The 27,032-nt window shown below is 42.5% G+C and overlaps 1 protein-coding gene across 2 annotated transcripts in view; it reads left to right on the plus strand.

The window, feature by feature from the left end:
• The window catches only part of CALN1 (calneuron 1), a 751,910-nt gene that overhangs the window by 343,215 nt on the left and 381,663 nt on the right, over positions 1 to 27,032 (plus strand). For both annotated transcript variants that reach the window (XM_077296429.1, XM_077296428.1), the window contains exon 3: positions 18,629 to 18,772. In XM_077296429.1, the coding sequence (XP_077152544.1) occupies positions 18,629 to 18,772 (144 nt within the window). The remainder of the gene's footprint in view (positions 1 to 18,628; positions 18,773 to 27,032) is intronic.

Consider the following 27,032-nt stretch of genomic DNA (forward strand, 5'->3'; position numbering starts at 1 on the left):
ATATACATTCTAGTTGTTCTGCATTCATTGCAGATTAAAGGGAAGCTGTCATCAGGTTTATACTGTCATATCTGAGGTACTGACATAGACCCCAATGGTGAGTCACTTAGTGGATGTCTCACTGTAGATGTCATGAAAATCTCCCTCTCCATGATATCTGCATACTCCCTGATACCAAAGTAAAAGATTAAACAGACACCTCGAATGCTTTCGTACACTAAGCAGCATCCCATAATGTGCAGATACAATAAGGAGTGTAGATTTTTTTTTATAGAGCTTCTCTTTAACATAGCTTTCACTTTTAGGGTATTTATTTATGAATTTTTATTTAATTTATTTACTTATATAGCACCATTAATTTTCACAGCATTTTACTGACATCTCATCACTGTCACCATAGGGTCTCACAATCTAGATTCCCTATCATTATGTCTTTGAAGTATGGGAGGAAACCAGAGTAATCATAGGAAACCAACCCAAACACGAGGGGAAAATATACAATCTCCTTGCGGATGTTGTCTTTAGTCATGTCAACCCATCGGCACCTCGAGATCATACGTCACAGGTAGTGTTGAGCTGTATCGGAATTCCGATACCGAGTTCAGATATTTTTGTGATATCGGAAATCAGAATCGGAAGTTCCTATAAGTTCCCAGGCATGTGCGGTGCGTATGGTTCCCAGGGTCTGGAGGAGAGGAGACTCTCCTTCAGGCCCTGGGATTCATATTCATGTAAAAAATAAAGAATAAAAATAAAAAATATGGATATACTCACCCCTTCAACGGACCTGGACCTCAGCCGTGCAACCGGCAGCCTCTGTTCCTAAGAATGCAGTGAGTGTAGGACCTGCGATGACATCACAGCTTGTAATTGGTCACGTGAGCGGTCACATGAGCGGTCACGCGACCAATCACAAGCCGCGACGTCAGCGAAGGTCCTTCACTGTGCATTCTTAGGAACGGAGGCAGACGCTTGCAGCGGTGACAGCCAGGGGCCGTCCGAGGGTGAGTATATCCATATTTTTTATTTTTATTCTTTATTTTTTACATGAATATGGATCCCAGGGCCTGAAGGAGAGTTTCCTCTCCTTCAGACCCTGGGAACCATCCAGGATCACTTCCGATATTTGTGTCCCATTGACTTGTATTGGTATCGGGTATCGGTATCGGCGATATCCGATATTTTTTGGATATCGGCCGATCCAATCCGATACCAATACTTTCAAATATCGGAAGGTATCGCTCAACACTAGTCACAGGCACACCAGTGGGCGCATGGAATTACATACCTCCTGCAGTAAATGAGAGTAGAAATTTGACTGTTGCACAATGTACAAAGGTTTTAAAAAATTACCCCAAGGGGACTGTTTTATACACGATGAAATAGACCATGATGGGGACCTCACAACACATTTTTCAGTTATTACAATAGGTAGAGATAGGGAGTACAAGTTTCTCTATTGCACAATTTGCAAAGGTTTCAAAAAGTAGAAAAATACCCACATGTGGTATACAAGTCATAGATGAACACTAAGTACTTGTTGCAGAAGGAGGAGGAGGAGGAGGAGTTGATTTCCTGAACAAAATGGTTTTGGATGGTGAGGGATGGACATTAAGGCAACTTCCCAAAACAACATTTGTCCTGCATTTAAATTACTGTCATCTGTAGGGCTTACAAAGTCAGAGGAAATCCAGCCCGTGTTCAATTTTAGAAGAGTCAGCCTGTCTGACATGAACTCTGCCATGTGTGGCAGACTACAAAGAGTCAAACATTCAGTGTCCTCACCAGGAAGAACAGTAACCATCCTCTCCTCCTCACGACGTATTGCCTCCTCCTCTTCCTCTTCAGGCCATCCATGCTGGACAGGCATGAAACTGGGATTGGGAGTCCTCTCTGTAGTTTAGAGCAAAAAATCCTGTTCCTCCTCATCCTCCTCCTCTTCTTCCTGTTCCTTGTCATTACCCAATGTGGCCTGAGAATCCTGTGTGAGGCTGTGCTGTGTGATATTAGCCACTGTACAAATTTGCTCCATAGCCACCTGCTCGGCATTCAAAACTTCATCTTTCAGATTCTACAGCAAACTTTTAATAGACAGAGCAGTATGATGGTTATGATCATAATAGCATCATCAACGCACACCATCTTGGTGCAGTACTCAAAGTTTTGAAGAACATCATGTAAGTCAGCGATCCACACCCACTCTGCAGTTGTTATGTGTTGGGGCTGAGTGTCACTCTGGCGGGCATTGATCAGCTGGAATTCAGAGACTGCCCTCTGCTGCTCACTAAGCCTTGCCAACATATGTAAGGTCGAATTCCAGCATGTGGGCAGGTCACAAATCAGTCGGTGATAACGCAAATTAAAGCGCTGCTGCAGCGAATTTAGATCGTCAAGAACCTGAGATGACTTTCGGAAATGTGCTCTGACACGGCGTACCTTGGCAAGTAGGTCAGGCAAGTCAGGTTATGTTTTTAAAAACCACTGTACAACCAAGTTCAGCATGTGGGCCATGCATGGAACGTGTACCAGCTTGCCGAGCTTTAAAGCCGCCACCAAGTTACGCCCATTATCATACACAACCAGACCTGGTTAGAGTTCAGTGGGGAGAGGCACTGATCAGTTTGTTCTTTGATCCCTTTCAACAGCTCAACTGCGTTGTGAGCTTTATCACCTAAACATATGAGCTTCATCAGAATATGCTGTCGCTTTGCCGAGGCAGTGCTGCAGATTTCCCAGCTGGGGAGTGATGGGGAGGCTAGTTCCACAGAGGAGTAGAGATAGTAAGTGCAATACGATGAGACTGAAGTCTTGATGGAAGTTGGGCTCGCTAATCTTGATGTGGATAAGATATGTGATGTCCCAGCCTCTGACTCTGTCCCAGACTCCACCAGGGTAACCCAGTGTGTCATCAGGGATATGTATAGTCTCTGCCCACAAGAACTTGTCCATGTGTCTGTGGTTAGGTGGATCTTCCCTGTGACTGCTTTGGCCAGAAAACGGCTGATATTGTGTAACACGTGCTTATGTAATGCCGGTACGGTACACTATGAAAAATAGTATCTGCTTGGTATCGACTACTGTGGGGCTGCTAACACCAAGTGGTGACGAAAAGATTCAGTTCCCACAAGTTGAAAGGACAACATTTCCAGGGCTTTCAATCTGGCAATGTGGGTGCTTAATGTTTGGGCCTGTGGGTGGGTGGGTGGCTGGATATTCCTGCTCCTTAGTAATTGTCTGGGGCAGGGACAACTGAACACTGTGCTGGGACAAAGAAGCGGATGTGGTTGCTGACTGTTGTGTGTGTGCAACCGCTGATTGTGGGTAGGAGACATCAGTGCCTGCTTCATGATCAGCAGATTGGGAAGGCCATAGCACACGGTAAGGGGCAGTGATTTCACCCTCAGACACAGATTTGGTACCTAGGCATTCCTCCTCGGCTGCCATGTGCTTTTGCATACTGGTGGTCCTCAGGTTGGCAGTGTTCTTGCCTCCTCTTAGCTTTGTTTAGCAGATTCTGCAAATTAAAGTTGTTTTATCTGAAGGACTTTCAGAAAAAACTGCCATTCAGGGAAAGAATGCATTCTTGGCCTGTTATCTAGCCGAGTGGAGGGGCTCTGTGGAACAGTTGACCGAGTTCTACCTCTGGGCAAACCACAACCTCTTCTTGCCTGTTTTCATGCTAGGGATCCATCCGTCTCTGCACTGCTATGCTTGCTATGCGTCCTACCGTGCCAGGTTGGATCAGTGGCCTTATCATTGACCACGTCGGCTTCCAATTTCTCAATCTGATCCTCCCTCTGAGCTGTGATTTAAGGCTGACCTGATGGCAACTGTGAATCATGATTATCCTCAACCTCTTCAGACATCAATTGACCTTCGCAACGTGCCTTTCTCCTGGCTGTAGGTGCTCAAATGTTTGTGCATCACTGCACTCCACCTCCCCATGACCCTCTTTAATGGTACATGCTGACAGGCCTGACAGATTACAAGGGAACGTAAACAGTTCCTCAAAGTGGCCAGCATTGGAGTCATATGTCTCCTGGGACTCTTGATGGTGGGAGGAAGAATAACCAGGTTGAGGATTCAGAGGCTCTGCCTTTTGGCTACCGAGACTGGACCATGTGGAAGACTTCGTGGTGCTGCTTGTCAACACACTAGAGATTTTGTCTGCCATCCAACCCACAACATCCTCGCACTTGTCTGGGTTCATTAGTGGTGTAGCATGCTGACCAAATTTTCACAGGAATCTATAAAGAGATACACTCACCTTCTGATCTGTCAAATAGCCTTGGCAGGCACCACCACCTTCACATCCCTTAATGTCACCCTTTCGCATCTTGAATGCATTATGCTTGTGAAACCAAAAAATACTGGCTTTATTTTTCACAAATAACCTTACAAAGGTCTTATGTACAAATTCACTGTATCTAGCAATGCGTGGCTATTTTTTTGGAGATTGTCTTGCTCTCACACTCCAAATGCGGAGTAATGAAGATTAATGCCCCTACTAAATTGTCACGTATGATTATCTCTACCCAGATTGCGCCAGTCGCACAACTGCTAGACAAAGATATGCTATTTTTTAGAACAATAGAAAATTATGTTTTTTTTTTAATCGGCTTGCTGACTCACTGCAGATGTGGAGTAATGAAGATTATTGCCCCTGATAAATTGTCACATACGATTATCTCTTAGATAAAGATACACTGTTTTAGAGCAACAGAAAATTGTGATTTTTTTTAAAATCACCTTCCTGACACACTCCAAATGCGTAGTAGTGAAGATTATTGCCCCTGCTAAATTGTCATATTAGATTATCTGTACCCAAATTGCAAAGTTGACCCAGTTCTCCATGAACCCAAAGTCTTCCTTCTTGCACCAAATTCTAAGCCACTTACTCTATTTATCTCCATAAACTTCGTCTGTCTTTCTAGTGATGCAATATTTCTAAAAACACCAACTTGGAGGTCCTGGCCTTCAGCTTCTCTTCTATTTCCATGTAACAATGTTTAATAACCTTTCACCTCCCTCTTATCTGTCTATCTGACCATCAATATGCCGAACCTGAGCACCCGGTATAAAGCACTCTGTTTGACATTCATGGTCTCGGTGGCTGATGATCCTGTGTGTCCGCCTAATTATAGAGTTCCCTACCACCAGCATTTTTCTGGACTTTGCTGCACTCCTGTTTCCCTCCTTCCTACAGCAGTTGTTCTCCTGGTTGCTAGGAGCAACATCCTGCTGTAGTAATCCTAGTCCTGGCTTGCATTCCTAATATCAGGCAAACAGGCTTATGTACTAGGTTGTGCCAGATCAGGACTAGACTCCCTGTCACTTTTTCCCCTACGACTAATTTTACCTATCTCTGGGTCCTGATCTTCCCCATGTCCACCCTCCTCCGTATCACTGACCGCAGCCAGCGCATGTTCAGTGAGCTCTAAACTTCTCTCCAGTTTTGCAATGCTCCTGAGTGTTGCAAGCTGTGCTTTTAGATCCATTACCTGGGCTTCCAAACATGTAACATGCTGACATCGAGCGCAGACATATTCACCCTCAAACGGCTGTTCAAGGTATGCAGACTGTTGTGGATTCTGTTTGTGGGCTCCCTCTGGTGGTTACTGCTGGTACTGGGTGACTTTGGTGGGTTGCGGCCTTTGGTTTCCACCTGTCCATCAGTGGCTGGGTGTTTCCTATTTTACCTGGCCTTTCTGTCATTTCCCTTGCCGGCTATCAATGTATTCAGATGTGCTCTGTTTGGTTCCTGCCTACCTGCTCCCAGATCTTTCAGGATAAGCTAAGTGCTGATTTTCAGTTGTTTGGTTTTTTGTCCAGCTTGCTTATTATGTCTCTATGCTAGCTGGTAGCTCTAGTGGACTGAGGTTCTCCCCATGTGCCATGAGTTGGCACATGGGTTCTTGTAATCTCAGGATGGTTTTTTTGATTAGGGTTTTTTGCTGACCGCTCAGTCCCCTTTTGTATCGTTCTGCTTTCTAGTTTACAGCGGGCCTCAATTTGCTAAAACTATATATATCATCTCTATGTGTGTGCCTTCCTCTCATTTCACCGTCAATACATGTGGGGGGCAACTATATCTTTTGGGGTTCATTCCGCTGGAGGCAAGTGAGGTCTTTATTTTCTCTGCAGTGCTAGTTAGCTCTTAGGCTGGTGCGTGGCGTCTAGAACCAACGTAGGCACGCTCCCTGGCTATCTCTAGTTGCGTTTGTCAGGCGTAGGGCAGCGGTCAGCCCAGGTTCCATCACCCTAGAGCTCGTCCGTAATATATTTGTACTTTGCTTGTCCTGTGCTATCCCTAGCCATTGGGATTCATGACAGTATAGCCGGCCCACAAAGTGTTAATTGTTTGGGCTGAAGCAGGAGATAGAGAAGTGTTTAAGGGAAATTTTTTTTTTTTTTTTTCCCCTTCAGAGTTTTGCTGCCTAGCCCTTAATTGCTGTCTAGCTGCTTCTTACCTCCTCTTAACCCTTGAATGGCTCTGATCTTAGCTGTTTAACATGGATGTCCAGAGTTTGGCTTCCAGCCTGAGTAATCTCGCGGCAAAAGTTCAAAACATACAGGATTTTGTTGTTCACACTCCCATGTCTGAACCTAGAATTCCTATTCCAGAGTTCTTTTCTGGAGATAGATCTACCTTCCTGAATTTCAGGAACAATTGTAAATTGTTTCTTTCTTTAAAATCTCGCTCCTCTGGAGACCCTGCTCAACAGGTCAAGATTGTAATATCTTTCCTGCGGGGCGACCCTCAGAATTGGGCATTTGCATTGGCACCAGGGGATCCTGCATTGCTCAGTGTGGATGCGTTTTTTCTGGCATTGGGATTGCTCTATGAAGAACCTAACCTGGAGATTCAGGCTGAAAAGGCTTTATTAGCCCTCTCTCAGGGGCATGATGAAGCGGAGATATATTGTCAGAAGTTTCGGAAATGGTCGGTGCTTACTCAGTGGAATGAGTGCGCCCTGGCTGCAAACTTCAGAAATGGTCTTTCTGAGGCCATTAAGGATATTATGGTGGGGTTCCCTACGCCTACAGGTCTGAATGAGTCTATGGCTATGGCCATTCAGATTGATCGGCGTTTACGGGAGCGCAAACCCGTGCACCAGTTGGCGGTGTCTTCTGAACAGGCACCTGAGACTATGCAATGTGATAGAATTCAGTCCAGAAGTGAACGGCAAAATTATAGGCGGAAAAATGGATTGTGTTTCTATTGTGGTGATTCAGCTCATGTTATATCAGCATGCTCTAAACGCACAAAAAGGGTTGATAAATCTTTTGCCATTGGTACTCTGCAGCCTAAGTTCATTTTGTCTGTGACTCTGATTTTTTCACTGTCTTCCATTTCCGTCGATGCCTATGTGGATTCGGGCGCTGCCCTGAGTCTTATGGATTGGTCATTTGCTAAACGCTGCGGTTTTAGTCTGGAACCTCTGGAAGTTCCTATTCCTCTGAAGGGAATTGACTCTACACCATTGGCTATGAATAAACCGCAGTATTGGACACAAGTGACCATGCGCATGACTCCCGTTCATCAGGAGGTGATTCGCTTCCTTGCACTTTATAATTTACATGATGTACTAGTGCTTGGTCTGCCATGGTTACAAACTCATAATCCTGTCCTGGACTGGAAAACAATGTCTGTGTTAAGCTGGGGATGTCAGGGGGTTCATGATGATGCACCTCCGATTTCAATCGCTTCATCTACTCCTTCTGAGATCCCTGCGTTTTTGTCTGACTATAGGGATGTTTTTGAGGAGCCTAAGCTCAATTCGCTCCCTCCGCATAGAGATTGTGACTGTGCTATAGAATTGATTCCTGGCAGTAAGTTCCCTAAGGGTCGTTTATTTAATCTGTCACTGCCAGAGCATACTGCTATGCGGAATTATATTAAGGAGTCCTTGGAAAAGGGACATATTCGTCCATCTTCGTCTCCTCTGGGAGCAGGTTTTTTTTTTGTGGCAAAAAAAGATGGTTCCCTGAGGCCTTGTATAGATTATCGCCTTCTGAATAAGATTACAGTCAAGTATCAGTATCCATTGCCATTATTGACTGATTTGTTTGCTCGCATTAAGGGGGCTAGGTGGTTCACTAAGATAGATCTTCGCGGTGCGTATAATCTGGTGCGGATAAAACAGGGTGATGAGTGGAAAACCGCATTTAATACGCCTGAGGGCCATTTTGAGTATTTGGTAATGCCTTTTGGACTCTCCAATGCTCCGTCAGTCTTTCAGTCCTTTATGCACAATATTTTCCGTGAATATCTGGATAAGTTTTTGATTGTGTATTTGGATGATATTTTGGTGTTTTCTGATGACTGGGAGTCTCATGTTCTACAGGTCAGGAAGGTGTTTCAGGTTCTGCGGGCCAATTCTCTGTTTGTGAAGGGCTCAAAGTGTCTCTTCGAAGTCCAGAAGATTTCTTTTTTGGGGTACATTTTTTCTCCTTCTACTATTGAGATGGATCCCGTCAAGGTTCAGGCGATTTGTGACTGGACACAACCTACATCTGTTAAGAGCCTTCAGAAGTTCTTGGGGTTTGCTAATTTTAATCGTCGGTTCATTGCTAATTTTTCCAGTATTGTTAAACCTTTGACTGATTTGACTAAAAAGGGTGCTGATGTTGCTGATTGGTCTCCTGCGGCCGTGGAGGCCTTTCAGGAACTTAAGCGCCGGTTTTCTTCTGCTCCTGTGTTGTGTCAACCAGATGTTTCACTTCCTTTTCAGGTTGAGGTTGATGCTTCCGAGATTGGAGCGGGGGCGGTTTTGTCACAGAGAAGTTCTAATGGCTCGGTGATGAAGCCATGTGCATTCTTCTCTAGAAAATTCTCGCCCGCCGAGCGCAATTATGATGTGGGTAATCGGGAGCTTTTGGCCATGAAGTGGGCATTTGAGGAGTGGCGTCATTGGCTTGAGGGTGCTAAACATCGTGTGGTGGTCTTGACTGATCACAAGAATCTCATTTACCTTGAGTCTGCCAGGCGTTTGAATCCTAGACAGGCTCGTTGGTCGTTGTTTTTTTCTCGTTTCAATTTCGTGGTTTCATACCTGCCAGGTTCAAAGAATGTGAAGGCAGATGCTCTTTCCAGGAGTTTTGTGCCTGACTCTCCTGGAGACTCTGGGCCTACTGGTATCCTTAGGGATGGGGTAATATTGTCCGCCGTATCCCCAGACTTGCGACGTGCATTGCAGGAGTTTCAGGTGGATAAACCGGATCGTTGTCCACCAGAAAGACTGTTTGTTCCGGATGATTGGACCAGTAGAGTCATCTCCGAGGTCCATTCTTCTGTGTTGGCTGGTCATCCTGGAATATTTGGTACTAGAGACTTGGTGGCCAGGTCTTTTTGGTGGCCTTCCTTGTCTAGGGATGTGCGTACCTTTGTGCAGTCTTGTGAAGTGTGTGCTCGAGCTAAGCCTTGCTGTTCTCGGGTCAGTGGGTTGTTGTTATCCTTGCCCATCCCGAAGAGGCCTTGGACGCACATTTCCATGGATTTTATTTCTGATCTCCCGGTTTCACAGAAAATGTCCGTTATCTGGGTTGTGTGTGACCGCTTTTCTAAGATGGTTCATTTGGTGCCCTTGCCTAAGTTGCCTTCCTCCTCTGAGTTGGTCCCTTTATTTTTTCAGAACGTGGTTCGTTTGCATGGGATTCCGGAGAATATCGTTTCTGACAGGGGATCCCAGTTTGTGTCTAGATTTTGGCGGACGTTTTGTGCCAAGATGGGCATTGATTTGTCTTTCTCGTCTGCATTCCATCCTCAGACGAATGGCCAGACGGAGCGAACTAATCAGACCTTGGAAACTTATTTGAGGTGTTTTGTTTCTGCTGATCAAGATGACTGGGTTGCTTTTTTGCCACTGGCCGAATTTGCTCTTAATAATCGGGCTAGTTCGGCCACGTTGGTCTCTCCTTTTTTTTTGTAATTCAGGGTTTCATCCTCGTTTTTCCTCTGGTCAGGTGGAGCCTTTGGATTGTCCTGGAGTGGACGTGGTGGTGGACAGGCTACATCAGATTTGGAATCAGGTGGTGGACAATTTGAAGTTATCTCAGGAGAAGACTCAGCAGTTTGCTAATCGCCGTCGCCGCGTGGGTCCCCGACTTCTGGTTGGGGATTTGGTGTGGTTGTCTTCTCGTTTTGTCCCTATGAAGGTCTCTTCTCCTAAGTTCAAGCCTCGGTTCATCGGTCCTTATAGGATCTCGGAGATTCTTAACCCTGTGTCTTTTCGTTTGGATCTCCCAGCATCGTTTGCTATTCATAATGTGTTCCATCGGTCGTTGTTGCGGAGGTATGAGGTGCCCGTTGTTCCTTCGGTTGAGCCTCCTGCTCCGGTGCTGGTGGAGGGAGAATTGGAGTATGTTGTTGAGAAGATCTTGGATTCTCGTGTTTCCAGACGCAAACTCCAGCATTTGGTTAAGTGGAAGGGTTATGGTCAGGAGGATAATTCCTGGGTGGTCGCCTCCGATGTTCATGCGACTGATTTGGTCCGCGCCTTCCATAGAGCTCACCCTGATCGCCCTGGGGGTTCTCGTGAGGGTTCGGTGACCCCTCCTCAAGGGGGGGGGTACTGTTGTGGATTCTGTTTGTGGGCTCCCTCTGGTGGTTACTGCTGGTACTGGGTGACTTTGGTGGGTTGCGGCCTTTGGTTTCCACCTGTCCATCAGTGGCTGGGTGTTTCCTATTTTACCTGGCCTTTCTGTCATTTCCCTTGCCGGCTATCAATGTATTCAGATGTGCTCTGTTTGGTTCCTGCCTACCTGCTCCCAGATCTTTCAGGATAAGCTAAGTGCTGATTTTCAGTTGTTTGGTTTTTTGTCCAGCTTGCTTATTATGTCTCTATGCTAGCTGGTAGCTCTAGTGGACTGAGGTTCTCCCCATGTGCCATGAGTTGGCACATGGGTTCTTGTAATCTCAGGATGGTTTTTTTGATTAGGGTTTTTTTGCTGACCGCTCAGTCCCCTTTTGTATCGTTCTGCTTTCTAGTTTACAGCGGGCCTCAATTTGCTAAAACTATATATATCATCTCTATGTGTGTGCCTTCCTCTCATTTCACCGTCAATACATGTGGGGGGCAACTATATCTTTTGGGGTTCATTCCGCTGGAGGCAAGTGAGGTCTTTATTTTCTCTGCAGTGCTAGTTAGCTCTTAGGCTGGTGCGTGGCGTCTAGAACCAACGTAGGCACGCTCCCTGGTTGCGTTTGTCAGGCGTAGGGCAGCGGTCAGCCCAGGTTCCATCACCCTAGAGCTCGTCCATAATATATTTGTACTTTGCTTGTCCTGTGCTATCCCTAGCCATTGGGATTCATGACAGCAGACATCTTACAAGATGCAGACCTAGTAGCATTGTACATGGAGCGCAAATTAAATGGAGATAAACAGTACAGTTAAAAACAGAACAACTGTGGCAAACTAGTATGGAAAACACCAAACTATGCTCTAATGTTAAACTATGATATTGTGTTTAACTATGCACTTATCTGCAGCCCTGCACTTAAAAGGCAGCACTCGCACAGCAGCCTCACAGAGTAACTGGAACTTCTAGTTCTCCAACCAGCAATAAGCCATTGTTGGTTTTTCTTACTTTATTACAAGGGTCCTAACAATTTTGTACAAATTTGTATAGCTACAATACAAATGATTCCAGTCAGGTATTAATCTAATGTGCCATTACTTAGAATTCAAACTTTGAATCCACATACAAATTAGCTTAGAAGTATAATTGGGGCTTGATACAGCCCAAGTTTTTTTCTCCACAATCTGTGCAGTCAGATCCTTTAATTTAATAACAGAAACAACAGTAAAATGTTGTCTACAGGCATTTAAATTAAGCCTGAATGTGTTATGAAAACCAGAATGACAGTAATAAGTGACTACTGAGACCACTGAATTACTGGATAGGAGGGGGATTAGAGTATTAGAGAGGATTGATTTTTGTAACATTTACTTTTTTTAATGGTCTAATACATTTTTTCAGCACTGCATAATAAAAAAGGAAGAAACTTTCTACTATATCTTGTTTGAGTTCACTCAAGGTTTTTAACTTACTGAACGCTTTAGGGTATTTTCCAACATAGAGAATATGCTGTTGGTTTTGCAGCATATTACAGCATGTAGAGAAAAATGTTTGCACAAAAATTGACATGAGGTATGGATTTGAAACCCATTGTGTGTTTATTCCACTAATCTTCATTGCAAATTTCACCGTTTGCAATTTATAAGCTATGTGCACACATTTAGTATTTGCAGCAAATTTATTTTTTTACCTTTTGGCAGGAAAATTAGTATGTAAAATATGTGCGTTTTTTGCCACGTTTTTACATGCATTTTTTATGCATTTTTATGTGCCTTTTTTCCCCATTCATGTGGGTTAAAATTCCTACAGAATGGTAAGAGCATGTTGCAGATTTGATAAAATGCGTTGAAGTTTCCAATTTGCTAGGAAGAAATAAGCAGAATGTGCATAAGATTTCAGAAATCTCATTCACTTTGCTGGTATTATAAAACACTGTGCTTTTTTTCCTGTGACAAAAACGAGTGAAAAAAGCAGAAACAGCGCACTATATGAACATGCCCATAGAGAGAAAAGTGTTGCCAATCTACAACAAGACCTGCAAAGTAAACATACATTTTTTCAATAGTAGATTCACCATAATGCAGAGCAAATGATGCTACCTGTGTACATAACCTTAAAGGGGTACTCCCATTTCCAAGATTCTAGCCTAATATGTAGTAGAAGTAAAAATAATAATATTAGCAAATACCTCAAATTAGAAATCTAGTATGGTTCTTCTGATTCGCTATGCTTCTTGCCCTATGTAGGGTGTGGCAGTAGTTTTGGGATCCCTGATTACAACCACTGATATAGTGACAGTTAGGGCTCATGCCCACGATGAAATCGGACGAATGCAATCCGATAAAAAATCTGATTGAATTTGGACCAATGTCATTCTATGATAGCGTCTTCATCTGCCCTTTTTTTCCAGCTCGGATCGGATGGCGATCGGACTGGAAAAAAATTGCAGCATGCTGCAATTGTAATCAGAAATCGGATCACGTCCCGCAATAGAAGTCAATGGGTGCGAGATAAAATCGCACAGCACTCGCACCGTGCGAGTGCTATCCAATTTTTATGCAGCGGTGTTCTTTGAAAAGCCAGCAATTCATATGCAGGTATAGTAAAAACACACTGACAGGTTAGAATAGAATAGATATAATAGATATATATACATAGAATAGATGTGTATGTATTTATATATATATATATATATATTTATATGTATATATATATATATATATATATATATATATATATATATGCACTGCTCAAAAAAATAAAGGGGACACTAAAATCCCACATCCCTTTATTCATTACATAGTGGATAGTGTTGAGCGATACCGTCCGATACTTGAAAGTATCGGTATCGGAAAGTATCGGCATCGGAAAGTATCGGCCGATACCGGCAAAGTATCGGATCCAATCCGATACCGATACCCGATACCAATACAAGTCAATGGGACTCAAGTATCGGACGGTATCCCTGATGGTTCCCAGGGTCTGAAGGAGAGTAAACTCTCCTTCAGGCCCTGGGATCCATATTAATGTGTAAAAGAAAGAATTAAAATAAAAAATATTGCTATACTCACCTCTCCGAGGGAACCGGCAGCGTTGTTTGCTTAAAATTCGCGCGTTTCCTTCCTTACGTGAAGTCCCGGCTTGTGATTGGTCGCGTGCCGCCCATGTGGCCGCGACGCGACCAATCACAGCAAGCCGTGACGTAATTTCAGGTCCTTCAGGATTTTAAAATTACGTTCCGGCGTTGTGATTGGTCGCGTCGCGGTCACATGGGCGACGCGACCAATCACAAGCCGTGACGTCACGGGAGGCTGGACACGCGCGCATTTTAAAATGCGCGCGTGTCCAGCCTCCCGTGACGTCACGGCTTGTGATTGGTCGCGTCGCCCATGTGACCGCGACGCGACCAATCACAACGCCGGAACGTAATTTTAAAATCCTGAAGGACCTAAAATTACATCACGGCTTGCTGTGATTGGTTGCGTCGCGGCCACATGGGCGGCACGCGACCAATCACAAGCCGGGACTTCACGTAAGGAAGGAAACGCGCGAATTTTAAGCAAACAACGCTGCCGGTTCCCTCGGTAAGGTGCAGGCTGCGTCGGAGAGGTGAGTATAGCAATATTTTTTATTTTAATTCTTTATTTTACACATTAATGTTGTTTCGATACCGATACCCGATACCACAAAAATATCGGATCTCGGTATCGGAATTCCGATACAGCAAATATCGGCCGATACCCGATACTTGCGGTATCGGAATGCTCAACACTAATAGTGGAATGTGTTGAGTAAAACCTCAAAATTTCCAAAGTAAATCACAACTAATATCCCACGGAGGTCTGGAGTTGGAATGATGCTCAAACTAAAAGTGGAAAATGAAGCTACAGACTGATTCAACTTCAGTGGAAATGCTTCAAGACAAGGAAATAATGCTCAGTAGTGTGTGTGGCCTCCACGTGCCTGTATGACCTCCCTACATTGCCTGGGCTTGCTCCTAATGAGGCGGCGGATGGTCTCCTGAGGGATCGCCTCCCAGACCTGGACTAAAGTATCCACCAACTCCTGGACAGTCTGTGGTGCAATGTGACGTTGGTGGATGGTGTGAGACATGATGTCCTAGATGTGTTCAATTGGATTCAGGTCAGGGGAACGGGCAGGCCAGTCCATAGCTTCAATGCCTTCATCCTGCAGGAACTGCTGAAACACTCCAGCCACCTGAGGTCTAGCATTGTCCTGCATTAGGAGGAACCCAGAGCCAACCGCACCAGCATATTGTCTCACAAGGGGTCTGAGGATCTCATCTTGGTACCTAATGGTAGTCAGGCTACCTCTGGCAAGCACATGGAGGGCTGTGCGGCTCTCCAAAGAAATGCCATCTCACACCATTACTGACCCACTGCCAAACCGGTCATGCTGAAGATTGTTGCAGCCAGCAGATCGCTCTCCACGGCGTCTCCAGACTCTGTCACGTCTGTCACATGTGCTCAGTGTGAACCTGCTTTCATCTGTGAAGAGCACAGGGCACTAGTGGCGAATTTACCAATCCTGGTGCTCTGTGGCAAATGCCAAGCGTCATGCACGGTGTTGGGCTGTGAGCACAACCTCCATCTGTGGACATCGGGCACTCAGACCATCCTCATGGAGTTGGTTTCTAACTGGTTGTGCAGACACATGCACAATTTTGTCCTGCTGGAGGTAATTTTGCAGGACTCTGACAGTGCTCCTCCTGTTCCTCCTTGCACAAAGGCTGAGGTAGCAGTCCTGCTGCTGGGTTGTTGCCCTCCTACGGCCCCCTCCACATCTCCTGGTGTACTGGCCTGTCTCCTGGTAGTGCCTCCAGCATCTGGACACTACGCTGGCAGACACAGCAAACCTTGCCACAGCTTCCATTGATGTGCCATCCTGGATGAGCTGCACTGCCTGAGCCACTTGTGTGGGTTGTAGAATCTGTCTCATGCTACCATGAGTGTGAAAGCACAACCAACATTCAAAAGTGACCAAAACATCAGCCAAAAAGCATTGGTACTTAGATGTGGTCTGTAGTCCACACCTGCAGAACCACTCCTTTATTGAGTGTGTCTTGATAATTGCCAATAATTTTCATCTGTTGTCTATTCCATTTGCACAACAGCATGTGAAATTGATTGTCAAACAGTGTTTGAGGAGGCCACAGCATCTGGAGGCCACACACACTACTGAGCATCATTTCCTTGTCTTGAGGCATTTCCACTGAAGTTGGATCAGTCTGTAACTTCATTTTCCACTTTGATTTTGAGCATCATTCAAACTCCAGACCTCCGTGGGATATTAGTTGTGATTTATGTTGATAATTTTTAGGTTTTATTGTTCTCAAAACATTCCACTATGTAATGAATAAAGATTTACAACTGGAATATTTCATTCAGTGATATCTAGGATGTGGGATTTTAGTGTTCCCTTTATTTTTTTGAGCAGTGTATATATACAGGGTTGGCCATTTATGTGGATACACCTAAATAAAATGGGAATGGTTGGTCATATCAACTTCCTGTTTGTGGCACATTAGTATATGGGAGGGGTAAAACTTTTCGAGATGGGTGGTGACCATGGCAGCCATTTTGAAGATGGCCATTTTGGATCCATCTTTATTTTTTTCAATGGGAAGAGGGTCATGTGACACATCAAGCTTATTGAGAATTTCACAGGAAAAACAGTGGTGTGCTTGATTTTAATATAACTTTTTTCTTTCTTGGGTTATTTACAAGTTTATGAACACTTATAAAATGTGTTCAAAGTGCTGCCCATTGTGTTGTATTGTCAATGCAACCCTCTTCTCCCGCTCTTGACACACTGATAGCAACACCGCAGAAGAAATGCTAGCACAGGCTTCCAGTATCCGTTATTTCAGATGCTGCACATCTCGTATCTTCACAGCATAGACAATTGCCTTCAGATGACCCCAAAGATAAAAGTCTAAGGGGGTCAGACCGGGAGACCTTGGTGACCATTCAACTGGCCCACAGTGACCAATCCACTTTCCAGGAAACACAAAAATTGGAACACAAAAATTGATGGTATGATGTGGTATATGGAGTACAACGATCTTCATCAATGGAAACCTCAATGCCACTGGATATCTGAAATTGCTACATGATGATGCGTTGCCCTCTTTATGCACTGAAGATGGCATGTTCCCTGAGTTTTTCCAGCAAGATGGTGCACCACCACATTATGGGTGTCAGGTCCGAGCATTCCTACATGAACAGTTTCCTGGAAAGTGGATTGGTTGTCATGGGCCAGTTGATGGCCACCAAGGTCTCCTGATCTGACCCCCTTAGATTTGTATCTTTTGGGTCATCTGAAGACAATTGTCTATGCAGTGACAATATACAGTGTCTATCATATATATATATATTTGTGTGTATGTGTTTTGAAGAATATTTTGTTTGAAAATGATGTGTAAATGACATAAAGAATTGCTGTTTGTAAAAGCTCATGTTAAAATCGCATTGCAATCAGATAGCAATTGCACTGCATTCGGATGTAAATCGGATGCTAGGTGGGAAAAATTGGATTGTATTAGCATAAAAAACGCATTACAGTCGCATGACACTTGTATTACACTCGTCCGACTCGCCTGCATCAAAATTGGACCGAGTTTAAAATCGCTAGTGTGTCTCCAGCCTTAGTTAACTGTTGTGGTCGTAACCATGGATACCGAAGTTGCTGCATTGACCTACTTTGGGAAAGTGACATAGCAAATTCGAAGAACTGTACTACATTTCTAATTGGAGGTATTTGCTAATATTATTATGTTATCTACTACATGTTAGCATGGATACTACATATCTACTACATGTTATGATATCTTCTACATGGAAATATCCCTTTAAGGTTTACGTTCTGAGCTGGAAGCCCCATGCAATGTGTCTTTTTTGCCATGATTTTATAATAGTATTGGAAGAAAAACATGAGAATGTGTGAATGCCCCTTATAGGCCAAGCTTGTCATTCATCTGCCAGTAGTTATAATGAATATTCAGATGACTTAGCAATGAATGTGAAGGGATTTGCATAGTCTTTTTGGACAGTGCTTAAAAAAATATTCCCCTTCACTGAGAACAAGTGAATGTTTTCAAAAAAACTGTTTGTCTGGGGTTTGCCGTGACAGAGGAGCCAGAAGACAGCCGGATCAGAGTTCTGGTACTCCTTCACTGAATAGAGGCACTTCATATTAAAAAGTGCAGGTTTCTTTCAGCAGTGCAGGGGTTAAACTTTTTAGCTTGTAGTCTCTGTAGCTTCCTGCTTGGAAGATCTCAGCTGTGCAGTATCAGCCATTCCATCTCCTATATATTCTTGCCTGTGGCAATCAGGATTGTCAGTGTTAAGTTTTGTACTGCCTGGTGAAGGAGTGTAGGATTCGGTGTTCGGTAGAGATGGTTTGGGGAATGAGTTGCTCTGTGACTGTTGTTAGTTGTTTCGGCTGTGTTCAATCACCCATTCGCTCCTATTTAGTTTCTCTAACTTTTCTACCTGGTGTTCCCCTCTGTTGTCAGTGAGGGCATATTTGTATGATTGCTACATTCAGTTATCCCTGTATGTCTTTACATACATACACTATTCCTCATCACTTCCCTGGAAGTGGGATGGGGCAGATAAGAGGTGTTTCAGGAGTACAGCAAGGTACGTGGCCCCAGTATCTTCACCATCAGAAGTAACCTGGGGAGCATGGATAGCTAGGGCGCCCCTAGCATTAGGGACAGGGAAAAATATTTCATTCAATTTTTTGAACAAGTGACTGGTTTAAAGAGCTATTAAACTTTATTATTATTATTATTATTATTATTATTATTTTGAACGTTGCAAATTACTTTAATTAGGGGATTTTATTTCATTCCTGTAAAAGAAATGCTTGTAAATGGCTTCCAAACCCCTGCTTTTCCTCATTCTACTCTTTTGGGGTACTGATGCCGGCAGTGAAAGGGTCCATATTTTCATAACGCAGCTATTGATACGCAAAGTACAAATTAATATATTTTCAACAGCTTCAATCTCTTTTACCACAGAAATCCGTGAAGCCTTTCGAATACTGGATCGAGATGGAAATGGTTTTATTTCAAAACAAGAACTTGGTATGGCAATGCGATCGTTGGGGTACATGCCCAGTGAAGTCGAGTTGGCTATTATTATGCAACGCCTCGATATGGATGGTAAGCATCAGTATTCAATAAACATTTTGACATCCAAGCTTATAAAATCGGTAAATTACATTGTAATGTTGGATGCTTGAATCAAACACTTTTCTTTCATCACAGCAAATAATTACTGAGTCCTCAAAGCCATTTTTACCATTTCCATTTTTACATTGTTGTTTTTACTTTATAGTACAGTTTAAAACTCCTGACTAGAGTTGAGCGAACCTTTTTAAGGCTCAGTTCGGTTCAATAAACATCCCAATGTTCGCCAAACGGTTGAGTGAACATTTCCGAAACCCCACTGAATTCAATGGGAAGCAAAACCAAATGCATAGACAACATCTCCGGGGGGGGGGGCAAAAACTTGCCAAAACAGCTCAGACTACTTGTAAATACCAGAAAAACTGGCATCAATTGACCTAGAATACAAATAGTATAATTGTGCAGCATGGCTGCTTGGGACATGGACTGAGACAAGGCTTGGACCCGCTTTTTTAGCTTAAACATTGATCAGTAACAGATGAATGAGTGACATGTGTAGTTCTGGTGCTCTGAGAGCCCTGCCAAATTCAGGCAACACACATGAAGGAGACCCAACTTGGAGTCCAACATTTCCAAAACTTAGGAGCAGACATCAGAAAAAGTGGCATCAATTGACGCACAGTAAAAATTTGATAATGGCACTGCATCAGTCTGCCCTGGACCATTCATGAGGTATCAGGGTCTGGGCCAGCATTTACAGCTTTGAATTTAAGTTTAAATTAAGATGAGGTAGGTGAGGGACCGGTGTAAGCCTGGTTTACTGTGAGTCCTGATACCTCATGCAATAGCTCAAATTCTTTTTCTGCTCAGCCACACTTAAGTGGCGCAAATATCAGCTTTGTAGACCAATAATGTTGGAAAAATTTAAGGATGGTAATACAGGTAGCTGACTGAAAGTAAATGCAGGTCTACTGATCTGCTGCAGGTCACACATATGAAGGAGACTTCTTTTTCCTCTTCCTCTTCTTCCTCTTCCTCTTCTTCCTCTTCTTTCTATTCCTCTTTTTTCTTTTCCACTTCTTTCTCTTCCTCTTCTTCCTCTTCCTCTTATTCCTCTTCGTCAAGTCGTCAATGCAAAGTCATTAGCAGCAGCAGTGTAAGTGGCAGAGCAATTTCTGTGAGTAATTTCACACATTTTTTAGACCAGCCCATGCACCAGCAGAACAGAGTGCAAGCAGAACAGAGTGCAAGTCTCATATGTAGTGAACTGGAGAGGATGGTGCAGGAGTATCTAAGGCTCAATATCAATGCCATCAGGGGAGGTTGGGACCCTTTGGCATTTTGGTCTTCAAAAATGGAAGAGTAGCCAGAGCTCGCCTTGGAGGTTTTGTCATGCCCCGCAGACAGCATTCTCTCATAATGTGCTGCTGGTGTGTCCTGACAGATAAGTGCATCCGTCTATCCCCTGAAAGTGTAGACCATCTAACTTTCATTAAGATGAACATGTCATGGATCTCCAATGATGACCTTTGCATTCCAGTCGCAGACTGGGTAGACTGGGAGATGTAGTTTTTAGTGTTTCTCATTGATCTCACGTTATTGCAATCTGTGACACCTTTGTTGTGGCTACTGTGCCTGCTGTTCCTACTGCTGCTGGTGTTACAAACAGTTTTGTTAAAATGTGGAGACTCCAGATTGAGTCACTATCTGGTGGGTTGCCTGTAGTCAAAGGGATGTCAGAGCCCTATTATGCTATTTCTACTCTGGGGAAATTGATGCCACTTTATTGGTGTCTGCCCCTATTTTTTTTAAAATGTTTGGACTCCAAGTTGGGTCTCCTTCATGTGTGTTGCCTGTAGCAGTAGGGCTCCCAGACTGGAAAGTCTGCACTTGCTTTCAGTCAACTACTTGTGTTACTGTCCTTCAATTTTTAAACAATAGTAGTCTAGAAAGCTGATATTTGTGTCACCTGAGTGTCGCTGAGCAGCATCAAGATTCAGGGCTGTTATCTCCATTTTTAACAGGTATCAGGGCTCTCAGCACAGCAGGCCTACACCGGTTCCTAACCCGCCTCTTCAATTGAACTTAAATTCAAAGCTGAAAATGCTGAACAAGATCCTGGCTCATAAATGGCCCATACAAGACTGTAGCTGTGCCATTATAAAATTTCTAGTGTGGGTCAATTGATGACACTTTTCCTGCTGCCTGCCCCTAATTTCTGGAAATGTTTGGACTCCAACGTTGTTTTCCTTTATGTGTGTAGCCTGAGTTTGGCAGGGCTTTCAGAGCACCAGACCTTCACCTGTTACCCATACACCTGTTATTGATCAATATTTAAGCTAGAAATGATGGTCCAATGCATCCATGCTGCGCAATTATATTATTTGTACTCTGGGAAACTTGGGCAGTTGGAGACTTGTGATGCGAGGGGAAACAAGGGTAATTGGGGTGCCGCCTCTGAAGACTGCACTGTATGTGATGTTAAGGAGGAGGAGAGGCCACTTGATGCAGTGCTTGCTATCCACTGGAGAACATGCTCTTTCAGGCTCTCATCTACAAGGCCAAAGAAGGGAATCAAGTAACCCATCCAGTAACAGAAGTTATCAGTTGTCTTTGGATAGGACAAGTTGGTGTTTGTTTACTAGAGCTTTTAGTAATATTACCGCCTACCCCACGTAAACCTCAAATACCAAGCATATTCCCAATTCCACCAGGGCCTTGGTTTCCCGCTCATGTTGGATGTGCCCTTCTCTTCTTTTAACCACCTATTTCACAACCCTAGGTCAACACCTGTCAGTCACAAGTCAGTCACAAGTTAGTAAATTAACAATCTGTATTTATTTGCTGAGATCGTGTGGCTGGACCACAGAATAAGCACAAAGGATTTATATGCTGAAATGTGGACTCCAGGATGGACAACACAATTAGCACAAAAGAGTTAGATGCTGAAATGTATACTGCTGGCTGGACCACACAATTATCACAAAATATTTAGGTTAAAAAATGTTGACTGCTGGCTGGACCACACTATTAGCAGAAAGGATTTAGATTGTGAAATGTGGTCTGGTGTCTGGACCATACTATTAGTAGAAAGCATTTAGATTCAGAAATATGGCCTGGTGTCTGGGCCACACTATTAAGAGAAAGGAATTAGATTGTGAAATGTGGGCTCCTGACTGCACCACACCTTGGGCTCATGGCTCTCCATGCATGTGATGTGACTGTCACAAATTCGCATCACAGGCAGCTGCGGCACTGATTAGCTGGAGTGCTCCATGTATCCGGGTTCCCGCTGTAGCTTATTTGCTGTGTTATAGCTTGACGAATAAGCAGGGATCTGAACATATTCGCTCATCTCTAGTTACAATCACTCAACATAAATGCTAGGAGCATTTACTGGTATTCTAGCTAAACCTACTCACTAAATATGTTGTAAAAATGAAGTTTTAGCAAACTATAAAAAATAAAAAAGAGTAGATGTATCCTGTAACACATGAATCAAATGTGAAAGCAATGCTAATGTGTTTTTGTATCTGTAAAACATTTTTGGATTGCTTTTTATATCTTTCTATGAAATGTGATTTTTGGTTGCCATTCTAAAGACTGATGACTGTGGTCTATAATTTATCTCACAAATGCCACAGCTTTGACAATCACTTGCAATTGAAGCCTACAACTGCATTTTAACTAGTGATCTATTACTGAAAATGCCAGTGCATAATGAATTCCTTAACCATGTTATCTCTTTGTATGCTAAATGAAGAAATGAATGACTCATAAAAAATGTTCAATGCAGAAGCAAAAAAACTCTTTGTTTGATGTTTGTACTGCATAATGCATGCTTAGCTGCCAAAACTTACATAGTTATTGTATGTGAAAAAGACATGGGTCCATTAACCTAAGTTCAACCTGCTTCAAAATGAACTGTGTTGATTGAAGCAAGGGCAAGGCACATTTGGGGCTGAGCCACTGTAATATGTCACTCAAGTGGTTTTATCACTTCAGTCAGAGAGAGAACTGAATTTCTTGTACTGTCCCAGGTTGACATATGTCTAACCTGATGCAATAGGCCATTTAAAAATTTAATTTATCAGCACAAATCTTTGCAGTATTTGACACCTGAAAAGCTACTTTTAAGTCATTGCTCCAGTTTAAAGAAGAGAATAGAACAGTGCATCACCATATATGCGATAATGTGTTTAACTATAAAGGCTCTGCCTTAGAGATAACTACTCCTATGCTTGGCATTGTTTTAGGGGTCATTTTGTGTGATCGGCGCACTGGTAAGGTAAGGGAAATTCTGGTGTGATTTTATTACCACTCTGACATTAACATATTGGTGTACACTACACAACATTGGGTGAAATGTGTAAGAGCACAACATTGCATAAATATTTGGTGGCCCTATTGTGTTATAAACACAATAGTTTGGGACAATTTGGAGGTGCCATTGGCATCAGTAGGTCTGGGTACTTAATTAAGACAGTATTGTCTAGAAATTATAACTAGGGCAATATTTGGCAGTCATGCTGCCCTAGGCACTGTAAGTGGTCACGTTCCTTGCAGGTAATCAAAGGGGTTAGTCAGGACTATTTTAATTTTTTGACATGGGGTTAAGAACTGACAGGCAGGTAGTTGTTCTCCGGCTCAGAGTGATCACTGACTGCTCTTGCCAGAGATACTACTGCTTTAGGTCAACAGAGCAGCTTCCTCTTCTGAGCCGCTCTGTCAACATGGTATGACTGCAGTTAGACAGCAAGAGTTGGCTGTTAAGCAGTATGAAATGGGCAGTCACGCATCAACAACAGAGCAGAGTGAAAGAGAAGCAGCTGCTCTGCATATGTGACATCAGTAAAAGCCACAGAATTGCTGAATTTGGACTCCCTGGTACTTGACTCGGCTTTGACTCTGACCTGACTTCTGCTTCTATCTGGTATTGACCCTCTTGTGCGTCTCTGACTCTGAGTTGATTTTCCCCTTGGTACTACGTTACTCTCCTGGTTTTGACGCAGCTTGTTTGACTACCCTGTTGCCACCTGTAGGTGGCCTCACTGCAGCGCTGCAGGTCTGCTCTGGCAAGTGTTGCAGTCTTCCCTCAACTCTACTGCCATCTAGTGGAGCATGCATCTACCTGAATAGCTGTGGCATGACAACAATTTGGATTAATACTGAACTTAAATTCTAAGTTAAATAACGATGTGTAGGAATAATATGGGTGGAGGAAAAAGAAAATTTAAAAAATGTGTTAAATAGTCTGTAATTAAAGATGTATTTGAAATCTGAAAGGATGTGGCTAGGATGTATAAAATAAGACCTACACCAACTTAATGCAGTGTTTATCAACCTTTTTTACTTTTGGGGCACCACTTAAAAAAAAAATAAATAGAAAAATACACCTGTACCAAATTTTAGTGATTCGAATGACCCACCAAAAATACCGTGTTCACTTAATTTAAAGAAAAATACTGTTCTACTGAATATATATCCAAATATATGCATATATAATATAGATTTTACCGACTCTATAAAGGAAAAATTGTGTCAAGTCTTACAGAGGAATGCAGCACTCTTGAAATTTCGAAGATATTGGAACGTATTCACAGAACCATCAAATGTTTTGTTGTAAATAGTCAACAGGGTCATAAAAAAAACATATTGAGAAAAATTCTTAAAAAATTCTGGCATAGGGCTAGTCAAATGATAATGAATAGATAAATATCGTGGCCTTATCGAATTTTTATCCCAGGATAAAGAAAAAATTAAAAAATAACAAGATTAGAAATCTCAGTGGCAGCAAAATATATGTTGCTCAAAATTGGGCAAAAAAAGGGAATCGAGTATAGAAAAAAGTAATAGGCAAGGTGAATATCTTTTTGTTAAGGTACTAAGACTGAGGCAATAGAAAGGATCCGATATTCAGCATTGAGAGAGAACGGGATTTGGATGATGTGAAAAATAGTGGATTGGAAGTGATTAGTGCTGCAGAATATTCAAAATATCATTGTTATTAATACTAGTACGAATAATAATAAGAATTATTATTATTTTGCTATTAGCAAAAATATTATGAAGTGTCTTTCAATTTTACCTATCTTTCTAGCTTGATTTCATTAAGCAAATAGTCAATATCTTAGAGCGTAAAATACAAAATGTACACCAATGGATAACTGTAGCTGCTAGTAACATCTGTGTGGAAGCAAAATGTCAATGCAGAATATAACTGTCACATTTTTGATAAATGATCCCCCCCCACCTTCAAGACCATGACTGAGCACCCTAATACATGCCCCAGAATGGAATAGTAATGGCATTCTTTGCATTAGATTTATGGTTCTGTCTTGTATGTATAGAGAAGGCAGTTATAATTTGGAATAAACTATTTATCATTCTAATGTTCAATTTCACTTGAAACTAATGAAATAGTTTTATCAAAAAATAATAATAATTAAATGGTGACTTTCCTAGAAAAGTCATTCAAGATACTAATACCAGGTAGCACTGGAAACCTGATTCTGTCTGCCTTTATGCATGTTATAGAGCATTTCCCCATCAGCGACAAACGTTTCTTGCAAAAATAAGTCTGTGTTGTCTGTATCTTCTATTTATGTATTGGTTCAAAATTTTTTTTAGCTGTTTCTGCAAGCTGGGTAACAACTGTGGTTTCCATTATAGCTGCCAGAGACAGGGAAACAAATTGTCCTAATGAGAGCACTAGAGTGCTGTAAACAAAACCCTTTAAGATTTCTGATATATATTCTATTTCTTGTTGTTCTTGGTATATAAGCTTTTTTTTTCATTAAAATCGGTATTTTAGATATTTTAGATCTCATCAGCAGTACTCTTTACACACTAGAATTCCAAACTAGGACTTTAAAAATCATTCTCTTTTTTCCTGCAAAATGCTTGCTGTGCATGCTAGTGGAATTGACTCATCACTCAATATGAGCCCCTGGAGTTAAAGATGTCCTTTCTAAACTGGTTGACATATCATTACAGAGCCTCTGTTAGCAGTCTTGGGTCAAAATACATCAATACACTTGCATGGACACAGTGTGCTGTTTTCCAAGTGTTAATGTATACATTAGTGTCAATGGGGAACTGTCAAAGTAATTATACATCTTGGAAATAGCTTTGGTAGCTCACTAGTAATAGGAATCAAACTTTTTTTTCTGATGAAGGAAAGGAAACATACCATATATGTAAACCACTTAATTATTAACTTTTCATGCTATCAATTTATAAATGAAATACATATTACATAATAGTATAGAAGACAAAAAACACAAAAGCCGATAAAACTATTTAACCCCTTTCTGACATAAGACATAATATTCCGTCCATGTTACCTGGGCCTATTTGACCATGGACGGAATATTGCGTCATCTTTTTAATGCGACACTGTGACCGAAGTCGCGGTGATCAGATTAAAATTCGGGCACCATCTTACGTCTGGTTAGATGGTGTCATCATCCTGAGGGGTGTCTCTGCCCTCCCGCAACCATGATCGCTGTGATTGGCTGTTCAATTCTACAGAAATTTTACAGTAGCCCAGAGATGGCAGAATTGTCTACGCACTCAGATGTGATTGCTGTGACGGCCAAACCCCTGTTTAAAATAAATGCCCTGTAGGTAACTAATTGGGCTTTTTTTACAGCAAACTGGTGTCAATAACTTGTATAAGACACTCCAACAAAATTTTACAGTAGCCCTGAATTGTCAGAATTCTCTGCGCGCTGAAGTGTGATTGCTGTGACGGCCAAACCCCTGTTTAAAATAAATGCCTTGTAGGTAACTAATTGTTGTTTTTTTCAGCAAACTGGTGTCAATAACTTGTATAAGACACTCCAACAAAATTTTACAGTAGCCCAGGAAAGTCAGAAAGGATCTACCTGGCTGTATTCTGCACTGCAAACAAGCAAATGGATAAAAAAGTGTGCTCTAGATTGCTTTTGAAGAAAATAATCAGGATTAAGATGCAAAAAAATATTCATAGCCACTGATACCTGGGGTTATGTGTATACAGTAAATATCTGTAATAGGTGGCAGCAGCAGACAGTAATGGAATGGACCCTCTTGCTGTATGCAATGAAGTATGCCACATATAATGCCTGCATGCCTAGTACTGATATCTATATACACCATAATTAGTCCTTAGAAGGACTGTTGGTTTAGCTGTATTTGTGTATTCAATATGGTATACCCACAATAACTTATACTTTCCAAAATCTGTCCCTATCTCTGCAGCAGCTCTCCCAACACTGCCTAAGTCTGGAGCTGAGTGGGACGAGGAGGG

This window comes from Ranitomeya variabilis, chromosome 3, assembly GCF_051348905.1.
Source record: "Ranitomeya variabilis isolate aRanVar5 chromosome 3, aRanVar5.hap1, whole genome shotgun sequence".
In the NCBI taxonomy this organism is placed as follows: domain Eukaryota; kingdom Metazoa; phylum Chordata; class Amphibia; order Anura; family Dendrobatidae; genus Ranitomeya; species Ranitomeya variabilis.